Genomic DNA, 12,126 nt, shown 5'->3' with positions numbered 1-12,126 from the left:
GTTTGGCCAGAGGCAAAAAAAAATTGGCCTTTTTTTTTTTTAACATCGATTTGGCCTGTTTTAACGTTGACTCATACCTTAAGATTGATGTCCTCACCACCATGCCAGCTGTTCTCCCTGCACCGTGGCCTCCTAATGCAAGTCTTAATTGACCAGAAATTAGAAATGAAACTTGTAACAAAAAATTTGACAGAATACATTTATTTGTCAATATTTCATTTCAACCAGCTCTCCATCATTTAGCTGGGGACATGTCTCATGTTGTAGGTGTTTGTTGCAGATTTTGATGCCTTGATGATGGAGGCAGGGGGCTCCCACTTAAAACACTGTGGCTCAAGGCTCGCCATCGTCACTGTCATGATGGATGATAGAGTTCCCTCAAGAGCCAAACTATTTTGGTTTTGTTCAGTCCAACCGCAGAGAAAACTCGTTCTGCGTCAGCATTTGAATGAGGAAGTACCAAGACCAACTTGGCAATACGAGACAGTCTGCCAGATCTGCTCATACCTTTGAAAAATGTACATAAGAAGCCTAATTACTCTCAAGTAATTTTGTTTAGTATTAAGTTGATTATGTCAATGGGTATTCACACCTTATTCTTCATTGATGCCAATCACCAACCTTTCTCCTACAACAGACACAAATCAACAACTTCAGAGGTCATTAACGATGCTGTATGCACCAACATGTCGGTATGAGACGGGAATAAGACTTTGTTGAGTCACTTTAGTCACCATCAAAAACCACAATAGCTAACTTGAAAGCACCCCTTTAAGTATCTTCATCATATCAGTGATTGATTGAATAGTTTATTAGACAGAAATGCAAACAGCATAGTCACTCTGTGGGTTCCTTTAGGGGCGTATAAATTGAACCAACACTGCACAAGATCTACAACTCTGACACACACACACATTGAGACTAATGTTGGTCTCTTTTTCAAGTGTGAACGGGGCAACAGAAGAGGCAAATAACAGCTCTGCCACAAATACAGGACAGTGATAGACTTATAGCAGCCTTGAAATAGTACATATTGACTAGGAAACTCAAGAAGAAGCAGTGAATCAACAGTGAACAAAATTGGTACCTAGCGCCCTTCCTCTAGCAAGCAGGAGAAAGTCGAGTGGGTTTTAAATGTCGGAGCTGTTGTGTGTGAAAGATTAAAGACGCCAAGACCTGCCTTACGCTGCTTCTGATTGGTTTATATTGCGTGGTGCCTTTCGTGGTTGGTTAGATTTAGGCACAAAGGACTGATGGATTGGTCTGGGATTGGTTATCTCGGTCAGTCAATCAAATTACTCGAACTACGGCAAAAGTTTATTATGAAAAAAATAAATATTGAGTAATGAATGGGAAAATGTAAAGTGGCTTGTGGTGTGACAATGGGTCAAATTGCGTGACTGTCACACTCAAAGCGTGACACTTGGCAGCTCTGACATATGCACCTCTTGGTACCTTGCAAATGAATACATATTAAAGGCGAAGGACATTAACTCTATTAACTTTAACTAGGGCTGCACGATAAATCGTAAAAAAAAAACGGGATCTCAATTCACACATACACGTGATCTTGTTTCGAAACACAACGATTCTTAAGCATTTTATTTCAGGAGCAGCATCACAAACAAATGTAGAAAGCACAAAGAGGAAAACACCAATGACTGCAGACTGAACCTTAATATCATCATTTTATGTTCCTGTCCTTTTCTGGTTGCTGTGTTTCTTTGACTTCGCATGCGATTGTAATGATTTTTATACCCAAGTTGCAGCAAGTTGCAGTGGATTTGACATTGGTCTTCAACGGGCATGCTGGTTACAAAACTAATAAGTTTAGCAACAGAAGGAGAAGCTCTCCAATGTCGTTATGCAATGTATAATGACTATAAAGGGCATTCTATTCATTTTGTTCTCTTGTATTCTGGGGCATGGTGTGAGGCTTGAATCCTGTATGTAGCAAGAAAGGGAACACTTTTCACTTTCAAAACCAAAGCTACTGATCTACTCAGCTCCCCAATAATAGTAATAACAACAATAATAATAATAATTTCAATTCAAAGTACCATTTTATTTTAAGACTGAACTCTAGTGATATCTAGTGGCCAAAATCAGATTTTCACATTTATTCACTCCTTAAACAGTCACTTCACACATCGACCTGAAGATCGATTCTAAAAAAAACACACGTCTAGATGGGAAGTATGGATATCTCTGGATCCAGACGCACATAACTACTCCACAGGTCCCCAAAAAGAGCTCATCTGCCGTGACATTGTATCGCAATGCCGTGACCCGGATTCGAACCGGGGTTGCTGCGGCCACAACGCAGAGTACTAACCACTATACGATCACGGCGAGCTACGATGAGCCATGATACCAGTTCAACCGTGAACATTTTCAACATGACAGCAAAAAAATTAAAAACTGTTGTGTTACTTTACCTGAGGGATATTGCACAAAACCACAAAAGTAGGATAAGTTTATCCTGGACACGTAACCATGGTGATTTATCTTCTGCAGCCATCCTGCTCCAGACCAGGCTAAGAACCAGGATAAGATCAATCCTGTGTTGGATCTAATGTCAACACTGTGAGATATTAATGTGTTTTACAGCATTTCCATTGTTTTTGTATACATGTTAGATAAGGTCAATCATCCTGCATCCAAGTATTACAAATATAGTCGTTTCATTTGCCAGCTGACTTTTAGTTTTAGTAGTATTTATTTACACAGATTATATATGAAGACAAAAGCTCATATTAGTAGACAAAATATTTCAGCAAAAAAAATAACTAATAATAATAATAATAAAGAAGAAGCAAGGTTTATTTGGAATTTTGTTAATAAAGATGTAAAAAAAAGAAGAAAAAAATACATAGAAAAGAGGGAAAGATATTTATAAGTTTTGTGAACAAATGATCTTGTGTGGTAGTTTTTTCTGTGTATGTGCATTTTGTCTAGTATTGGTTCAAAGTCCCACCTCTTCGAAGCAGTTGCATACCCCACATTCATGGTGACAGAAAAAAGGACACGATTTTTCTAGATCAAAATTTAATTTACAAGCACCATTTTTTTCAGCTTTGAGCCTGGAGTACAGAAAGCAAAGGTCACAAGAAATAACACACTCCATCACAAACACAGACACACAAAGAAAATCTATGTGTTTATAGAAATGCACAATTTATTTTAAAGAAAAACAAAAAAAACTAAAGGCATACTGCAGATGTAAGTAATATTCATTTAGTCACTGCAGCTTCTGTCCCAGTGCAGAGACGAATCCGGGGAGTTTTCAGGAATGCCGTTCAATTTGTGAACTGAACATCTGTCCCGATCAGCATGTAGTCCTGGAGGAAAAAAATAGGAGTTATTTAGGAGTTTATTAAGACTTCTGTTTATCAAGTCTTAATAGCCAAGAAGTATCATTACGGCTTAATTAAGTCTCTGACCTTCAAGACCTTCAGCTGGGGGTTCACAAGCTTCATCTTCCCAATGGTAGGAAGTGGGTATCCCTTAGCAAGTTCAACTGTGAAGCAAAAAAATACACAAATTTAAGTTTTTTTCTAGTCTCAAAACCCCAATGTAGCATATAGCATAGTGATAACAGTAATAGTTTTGTGTTGAATCATATGAGGTCTTGCACTGCATAGATCTTAATATGCTTTTCATAAAAGTAATACAATACAATTACAACAAAGACATAAAAGTATAGTCTGGATGTGAGGAGATATTAAATCACATTGACACTCGTCACAACTGCTAATTTTTTCTTTTACTTTTAATTGTTTAGATTTAGAGAATCTGTAATATATTCCTTAGCTTAGCTCACTGAGTCGCACCATATTTCACACCAAAATCTGTCCCTAATCCAAGTCTGAATGTACTTGAGTGTTACCAGTTTAACACACGTCATGAACCTTGGAAATATTGTAACATTTGCCTCATTCCCACATTCGGCTTTTAAAAACCTGTCGTAAGCATCTAAAATATGAACCCTTCAAAAGAATATAGAGGCGTGAGAATTAACTCTGTTTCAGCCCAGACTGGAGGCTTCTTACATATTACTATACGTACAGTACTATATATACTTATATAACCCTGGCAGAGACATTTAGCATATGCTCTATGAACTGTACCACTATTTTCCACAGGATTGTCCCACATCTGGCATTAAAACAAAAAACAAACAAAAAAACGTGCTACTTTTCAATAAACAGTCAAAGAGACGGTAGATTACTGAAGACCAATGTGCTTTGTTGCACTTTTCCTCAGAGAATGAACTGTCTTTTGATGCATCAGCAGATTATTTTATTTAATCTTCCTCAGGCCCTTTGCCCTGCTGTAGGAAAATGTGGACAACAGTGCACTTGTTCTGCTGGGAAAGTTCCTGGACATTAGCTGTGAGGACATTAAAGCTCCCAGATATTTTATAAAAAGTCCAAAAATAGATTAACGTGGTGCAGCAGGTGGTTTGTTACCCTGAACCATCTGGGATGTCCTGCCTGGACAAAAGGCGGGTGGTAGGACGAAGCATCTTATAATCAGAGTTGGAAAGCTAGCTAACAGTTAGTGTAGACATTTTCACATTTTCATTCCTTACACCAATCAGCCGTAAGGCTTTAAGTAAAGGTGTTGACCTGGCCTCCAAATTCACTAGATCCCAAACTGATCGAGTATCTGAGGGATGATCCATAGAGGCCCCCTCCCCTCAAACCTCCCCCACTAACTACATCCTGTTTCCAGACAGCGCAGTACACCCTCATAAAGACTGATTGCTGAAGGACAGAGATTTTTGTTCATTATTTCATTTCAATCAAACAAATCAAATGTGTTGTTACGCGATTGTTAATGGAAGCGCGTAGGCGAATGGCGACTGTGCTTTATATACAGCTTGTACAGCAATATCCCACACTCTAACGATCATGGCAGCGCTCTGCATTCGAGGAAAAGAGGAGATTTGGCGGCAGCATCCGAGGAAAAGAGGAGATTTGGCGGCAGATATTGGCCTCTGTGCAGGACATAGTGATTTATTCTAATATCAGCCTTTTGAAAGAGCGGGGGTTTGACCGGCCCATTCTTCAAGTCATCAACAAACTGCAATGTTATCTGCAAGGTACGCGATGAGATATGAAGGAGGAAAAAACAGGCACGCAACTCTCACAGCGGAAGGTCCGACCCGGGATTTTTTGCCGATGTGAAAGCACACCAAAGGCGAGTTGGCCCGGGTCATGAAAGCGGTAACAAAAAAGAATTATGAATAAGAATTAGGTGACCAGAGTAATTTGTGGCATATTTGGTCCATACAGGAAAAACCAAAGTGTTAGTAATATAGTATATTTACTCAAATCTGTCCCTAATCCAAGTCTGAATGTACTTGAGTGTTACCAGTTTAACACACGACATGAACCTTGGAAATATTGTAACATTTGCCTCATTCCCACATTCGGCTTTTAAAAACCTGTCGTAAGCATCTAAAATATGAACCCTTCAAAAGAATATGGAGGCGTGAGAATTAACTCCATTTCAGACTGGAGGCTTCTTACATATTAGTATACGTACAGTACTATATATACTTATATAACCCTGGCAGAGACATTTAGCATGCATGTGCATATCTATGAACTGTACCACTATTTTCCAAAGGATTGTCCCACATCTGGCATTTAAAAAAACAAACAAACAAACAAACAAAATAAAAAACGTGTTACTTTTCAATAAACAGTCCAAGAGACGGTAGATTACTGAAGACCAATGTGCTTTGTTGCACATTTCCTTAGAGTGAACTGTCGCTCTTTTGATGCATCAGCAGATTATTTTATTTAATCTTCCTCAGGCCCTTTGCTCTGCTGTAACAAAATGTGGACAACAGTGCACTTGTTCCTGGACATTAGCTGTGAGGACATTAAAGCTCCCAGATATTTTATATAAAGTCCAAAAATAGATTAACGTGGTGCAGCAGGTGGTTTGTTACCCTGAACCATCTGGGATGTCCTGCCTGGACAAAAGGTCGAGGGGTTTCTAAAAAATGGAAAAACTTGGCGGGTGGTTGGACGAATCATCTTATAATCAGAGTCGGAAAGCTAGCCAACAGTTAGTGTAGACATTTTCACATTTTCATACCTTACACCAATCAGCCATAACATTAAAACCACTGACAGGGGAAGTGAATAACATCGACCATCTTGAGGCAATTCAGTGTTCTGCTGGGAAACTTTTGGACCTGGCGTTCGTTGGTATGGATGTTACTTATTTCTTATACTGTTTACATCGATGTGTGTATTCTTACTATAATTGCCTACTTACTTATTCTTACTGCCTACGTTGCAGTACTGATGTTGTTCTTTACACTGTACACTTTGAGTAGGGTGCGCTGACACCAAACGATAAGTACAGACAAGGTGTTGACTGCCCAAATTCACTAGATCCCAAACTGATCAAGTATCTGAGGGATGATCCATAGAGTCCCCCTGCCCTCAACCCTCCCCCACTAACTTCATCCTGTTTCTAGACACCACAGGACACCCTCAGAAGGTCCATGTCCATCCTCTGATGAGTTGCTGTTTTAGGTATACCTACACAATACTAGGCAGGTGGTCATAATGTTATGCCTGCCTCACAAGGTACACTCTAGAGTACAAAAGTAAACATTTAGAAACTCACCATTCACTCTGGGTATCACTACGAAATTGACGACCACTTTGAAGATGCCACTGAGGATACCGACCTGTAGGTAGGTTGACATTAAGGTTATTAGGCTGAGCTGTGTTGAGCTAAAGGCTGTGACTGGTATTAGAACGTAGCTCTCACCTGAAAGTCTCCTACATAACTGGTAACCAGGCTCAGATTTATCCTGTGAAAAGTACAAAAACATGAGAAACATGAGAATGCAGTATTCATCTTTACAAAGCTGAAATAGTTTTGAAATGAACTCACTTGTTGAGTGTTACACGTCCAGCCAGCTGCATTTCACTGACAGTCATCTTGGCGCTGACACTGCTGTCCTGTGTAGACGGTTGTTGCAAATGTATGTCAAGTGTTTTTTTGTTTTTTTTTTTCCAAATAACACATTGGTTTTCATTTTATTTTTTCCATTCTATGCGTGGTGTAACATACCAAGTTTAGGACAAAAAGAGGGGACAGCGTGGCGTTGGGTTGGATAGCGTAGGCCGTCACTGTGGTGGTGGTCTGGACTGTCACATTGTCAGGTGTAAAAGTGATGACGGGAGTCTTCACTGTCTTCACCAGCAGCTTCATCATCAGACCTGGGAATCTCTTGGCAATCTAAATTAAAACAACAACACAGATTTGCATTTGATAAATTTCCAAAAATGGAAGTTTATTCTCTTCACGAAACTGGTGAAATATGTCGTCACCTGTGGGATGAAGTTTCCAAATGTCTTGGTGTTGAGTCGCAGGGGAGAGCTTTGCGGGATCTGTTGGGAGAGAGCAGATTTTTTAGGTCAGTGGGATGCCACGCAAGTAGATGACAACAGGAACCAATAAGATGGAGTATACCATGTCGTCTGTGATGTACATGCTGAGGGCTCCGGCTGTGTTGTAGACAAATGCTGCTGAGTTGGCGGTGAAGGCAGACAGGCCGATGTACAACATGTTGCTGGTCTGCAGCGGCAGGGAAAAGGGTGCAGGGGAGAACGGAGGCTCCTGATGCTTCCCGATGTTGTAAAATTCACCCTAAAAACCACGAATATGCAGAATTATGACAGTTTTATTTAAAGTCAAACTCATCATCGGAGACTTTATTAATTAAAATGTGTACAGTCCTTCACCTTTAAGCCCAGATCTATAGAAGACTTTGAAACGACTGGCGGCGACACCATAGAGTACTCGATCTCTGCATACTGGTCCACCTTGGCTAAGACTGCAGGAAAGTAGAGGGTCACTCATATGTTCAGTGAAACATTATAAATATTACTAACAGACTTTTACCATTGAGAGTTTTCAGCCGGGGGTTTAAGTCGGCCACTGCTTCGTCCACCAGACGGCAGATCTGCAATAGTAAATGAACAAATACAGTATTTCCCGGATCCAGAGAGAACTTTAATAGAAGCTTGATAAAGACTACAGGCTGCAGCTGAACCAAACCATTCTCCCTTTAATACATTACATCCTCCTGGTTGTTATGTACAGTATATTTGAAGCTTTTTATATGACTACAAAGAAACCTCATCTCAAGACCAATCTTCCATAACATTATGACCAGGAGGAATAAATAACACTGAACATCTTGTGACTAATGTTCTGCTGGGAAACATTTGGACCTGCCATTCATTCACGTGGATTCTACACCACAGAACACCCTCTGAAGGCCCATGTCCATTCTCTGATGGGTAATTCAATCTCTCTTGAGTACAAGATTTAGTTAGTTAGACTTGAGTGTGAGTGTGTTCAGCAAAGAGTAAGCCGTGTAAGGCCATCACCTGTTTCTGCAGTGCGTTGCGCAAACTCTTCTCAATGAACTTTCTGAAGAGATTGTACAGCCAGCTGGAACAAACAGCAAGTTGAGGAGTTAAAGAACTCTGCGGTACGTCAAGCACAACGAGTAAAACTTGAAAAGCAAACTCACGAGGAGTGGGTTGTTCCTCACCTGGCTCCACCGTGGAACTTGATGTTGACGCCGCCTACAGTGGCGCCACAGTTGAGGCTTCTGACCGCCGGTCGGCCCGTCTCGTCGCTCATGATGCCGATGGTTGTGGCGACGGTGAGTCCGTTCACACTTAGATCAAAGGAGCCGCTGTCCCTGCTGTTATGAGACAGAAACAGGGAAGTCAAAGGCGCAGCAGGGAATTCCCTTCAAAACAGTACATTTGTGACAGATTTGTTCTTACTCACAATACTCGCCTGTACTTGACTCTCCAGTTTCCATGCATGCTGATGAAAGCGTTGCTAATAGACAGTCTGACTCCGGTCCCCTGCACCAGGTTCACTGCAGACTGTGGAAGTCCCACGTTCAGTATTTGGATACTAAAAATAAATAACAATGATTGTTTGTAAAAGCCCAATATCCCTAAACTTTGAGGCGTGTTGAGGAAGCTGCCTTACCCTGACAAAGTGTACTTGACCTTGCCAAGATGATGGTCAAGCTTCTCTTCCCCGGATATGTCTGGAATTTTGATGGATTTGAGCTTCTGCTGCACGATGACCATACCCACTTGTCTTCCTGGTAAAAGGTGGAAAATATGATGAGATCAGTGCTCTTCACTTCGACTTAGATTTGCTTTATTGTCATTGAACAAACACACCATCAGTGCATATATCAAATGAAACTTTGTTACCATGAATGCATGAGAAGGTTAATTTGAATATGTAAATAAGGAAAGTAAACATTCACCAAGAAATAATGGAAATGCAAATATCAATATCAATAATGCAAAATTTAAATAAGATTATTATACAAGCATGCAGCAAATAATATGCAAAATGTAAAATATAATCCTAATCCTAATAAAATAAAAATATAAATTGCAAGAATAAAACACTTGGTCCAAGGCTCACCATATTCGAGGCCTTTTCCTGTCAGCCTGGCCTCTACCCCAGGGTTGACGCTCAGGGTTGTGGGGACGAGAGCCACGAGAACCAAACAACAGCACAGGAGCATCTTGACTTCTGTGAGAGAAAGTACACAATCATCAGTGAAACGCTCCTACTTATGTGAGCACGGTGTCGCAAACCAGGAAAGTTTTTTGTGTGTGTGTGGTGGGAATTTTTTAACAAGTACATGAAGAATGTATGCAAAGCAGTAAACCAAGACTTCTGCTTTTAGAGCTTAAATTCTGAATATTCCACCAAAAGTAAAAGCAGTGCAATTTAAAATCAACCACAAGTAAAAATACAGAAGTTTAAAGAATCGGTGCAACTTCCATTTTTCTTCGTTCATTGACTGTTCAACTGTTCGTTGACTGTCCTCGCTGCAGACATGCAGCACATGACTGCAGGTTTATTCAATTAGGGTGAGGTCTTTGCTGCACAATTTACAACCTGCTCTGAATCTAAATCCCTGGAGAAATGTTGCAGACTTTATAGTTTAACAAAAAAGTCCAGAATAAAATAGATAACTTGGATGTTTAAAGCTAACTTTAACATGAACTAATACATACAGCTTTAAATCTCAGCTGCCATGAGTTTTAGTTTTATTTTATTTTTACTTTGAGATCTAGATCTCAGCTAATCTACGTCACTAATAATCAATCAGGTGTGTTTCTGATGAGTTTGGTGCTGGTGCTTGAGCATGTTTTGGCACGACATGTGACTGACAGGAATGTCTGTGTGGGTCTGAAGAGCAGCAGGAAAGACAGTTGTGTAAAACTTTCAGAGATTCAAAAAACACACGATCCAGCTGTTCAAAAACTCAACCGTCTGCCACAGATAGCTAAAATAAAGTTATTCAAGTTAATGCACATTATTACACCTTATTAATCCTTCCTATGGATATATTTACTTCTGTCTCTGTTTCTTGTTCACATGTTAATTGTTATGTATAACTAAACTACTTACTGTGAGCAGGATATTGACTTATTGATGGTTAAAGTAAAAAAATATGAATCACATCAGTTCACAGGCTGTTAGCGATATGTTCTCAACATGCAGAACAAATCAAAGCATCGTAAAACGACCAAACTGAACTGATTGCGCAAGATAAAGCTGAAAAAATGGGGAACTTGAAAGTTGAGCCCTTGCGGAACGTGACTGCTCTGGTAGTTCATTAGTCATCACTGTTGTAGTTAATTCACATGCTTTTCAAGGACAACTGAAAACTGAAAAACCTTAACTCTCTGTAAACTTTTGTTACTACATCAAATGACAGAACACCCAGTCTTACCTGAAACAGCAGCGCGTCAGGAACAGAGCGTTTTTCCTGGCAGAGTGAAAGAGGAAGAAATAGGCATGGCCTCTGATTCACTTTCTCATCAACATAGGGAGGAGGGAGAACTGGCTTATCTCTGTTTGCCATAAAAAGTAAAATAAAAAATGCCTCATATCTATCTACAGCTTTTACATTTCGTTACACTGCATGAAGACATAGTTAAGTTACATCAACCTACAACAGACATGGTCGTCCTCAATCTATAGATAGAGGTGCTGGACTGAAAATGTGACAGGAGCCAAAGAAGAATAGAATATAGAAAATGCACTGGGAGCAGCAAGGTGTGGTGTTATTTGAATAATGCAGCTTTTGTCCCAGTAGTTCAGGTCACTTACTTCTTGTTATTACCCAACAGCACTGAAGTATAACAAAGCAGGAGATAAAAATACACTGGCAAGGCCTGCAGGGTTAATATTTAGCAGAGCAGAATTGTGTTTGAGTGTTTCAGTGCAACACAAACTGAAGTGGAACATAGAGCCAGGTTTGTTCATGTGTTCATGTAGCAGGGAGAATCCCTGTCTGATATTAGCCCTGTTTGCACAGGATTAATTTTACCTGGGGACCTTACATGATTCAGAAATGAACCCCCATACGCCTGCGCTTCATGCAGCCCATTCACAAACTCTGTTTTACTCTAATTTACCGTCTCTGCTACTTTCCGCCTGACTCCACTGCATATCAGAGGACATTTTAGACTATCTGACAACACATGCAAATTCTAATTGATAATAAAAAATATATTTTTACAATTACTAGAGATTGATCCAGAGGAAGAAATTACAAACGACCTGTCAATACTTAAATCAGCTCCACCTACACTGATAAACACATTAATGCTTGATTTAATGATTTAATTCACCTAAATTGGTGAATGGGTCAGAAACACCTCACTAATATCTGTCCAAACGTTTCTTTTATAGCACATCTTCATAATTCTTAAGTGACAAGAGGCAGAAAGTCTTAAAAGACTAAAAACTCCAAATCACAGTGATGCTGATTCACATTGGATTAGTTTTATCAGAGGACCTCTGTGTTAGGAGAAATAGGGTGCAGGTAATTTTACCCTACAAACACAGACAATGGACATTTCACACAGGATTAAGATCACCGACGACTTCTGCTGTTATTACAAATAACTGGAGGTCTCCAGATAAACTAGTCCCATGCAAATAGGGCTATTGTTGACATTATTATTAATTAATTTAATAATTAAGCATCCAAGAGTATTCATATTTTCTTTCATTCACAAT

The 12,126-nt window shown here is 39.7% G+C and overlaps 1 protein-coding gene and 1 non-coding gene across 2 annotated transcripts; both read right to left on the bottom strand.

Moving 5' to 3' along the window:
- Window positions 1-2,280: 2,280 nt before the first annotated feature.
- Window positions 2,281-2,352, bottom strand: trnah-gug. Its single transcript has one exon. It is a non-coding gene; the product is annotated as a tRNA-His (tRNA).
- A 679-nt stretch (window positions 2,353-3,031) lies between these two features.
- On the bottom strand, window positions 3,032-10,962 carry LOC125006062 (bactericidal permeability-increasing protein-like). The gene is made up of 16 exons (XM_047581774.1): window positions 10,832-10,962; window positions 9,508-9,618; window positions 9,055-9,172; window positions 8,845-8,976; window positions 8,600-8,755; window positions 8,433-8,496; window positions 7,942-8,002; window positions 7,782-7,873; window positions 7,510-7,686; window positions 7,368-7,427; window positions 7,108-7,275; window positions 6,928-6,995; window positions 6,802-6,844; window positions 6,655-6,718; window positions 3,444-3,520; window positions 3,032-3,341 (listed from the first exon to the last, which is right to left on the bottom strand). The coding sequence occupies exons 2-16, from the start codon at window positions 9,608-9,610 to the stop codon at window positions 3,300-3,302; spliced, it is 1,425 nt and encodes a 474-aa protein (XP_047437730.1). The 5' UTR covers window positions 9,611-9,618; window positions 10,832-10,962; the 3' UTR covers window positions 3,032-3,299.
- Window positions 10,963-12,126: the final 1,164 nt, after the last annotated feature.

Source organism: Mugil cephalus, chromosome 4 (genome assembly GCF_022458985.1).
Source record: "Mugil cephalus isolate CIBA_MC_2020 chromosome 4, CIBA_Mcephalus_1.1, whole genome shotgun sequence".
Taxonomy (NCBI): Eukaryota; Metazoa; Chordata; class Actinopteri; order Mugiliformes; family Mugilidae; genus Mugil; species Mugil cephalus.
The sequence above is the reverse complement of the archived record's forward strand: the minus strand, read 5'-3'. Positions and strand labels throughout refer to the sequence as shown.

Coding starts and splice junctions, on each gene's coding strand:
- LOC125006062 (XM_047581774.1), bottom strand. CDS start 9,610: ATGCTCCTGTGCTGTTGTTTGGTTCTCGTGGCTCTCGTCCCCACAACC. Junction 7,428..7,509: donor TGTACATCACAGACGACATG/GTATACTCCATC, acceptor CTCTCCCAACAG/ATCCCGCAAAGCTCTCCCCT. Junction 3,521..6,654: donor AGTGATACCCAGAGTGAATG/GTGAGTTTCTAA, acceptor TTTGCTTCACAG/TTGAACTTGCTAAGGGATAC.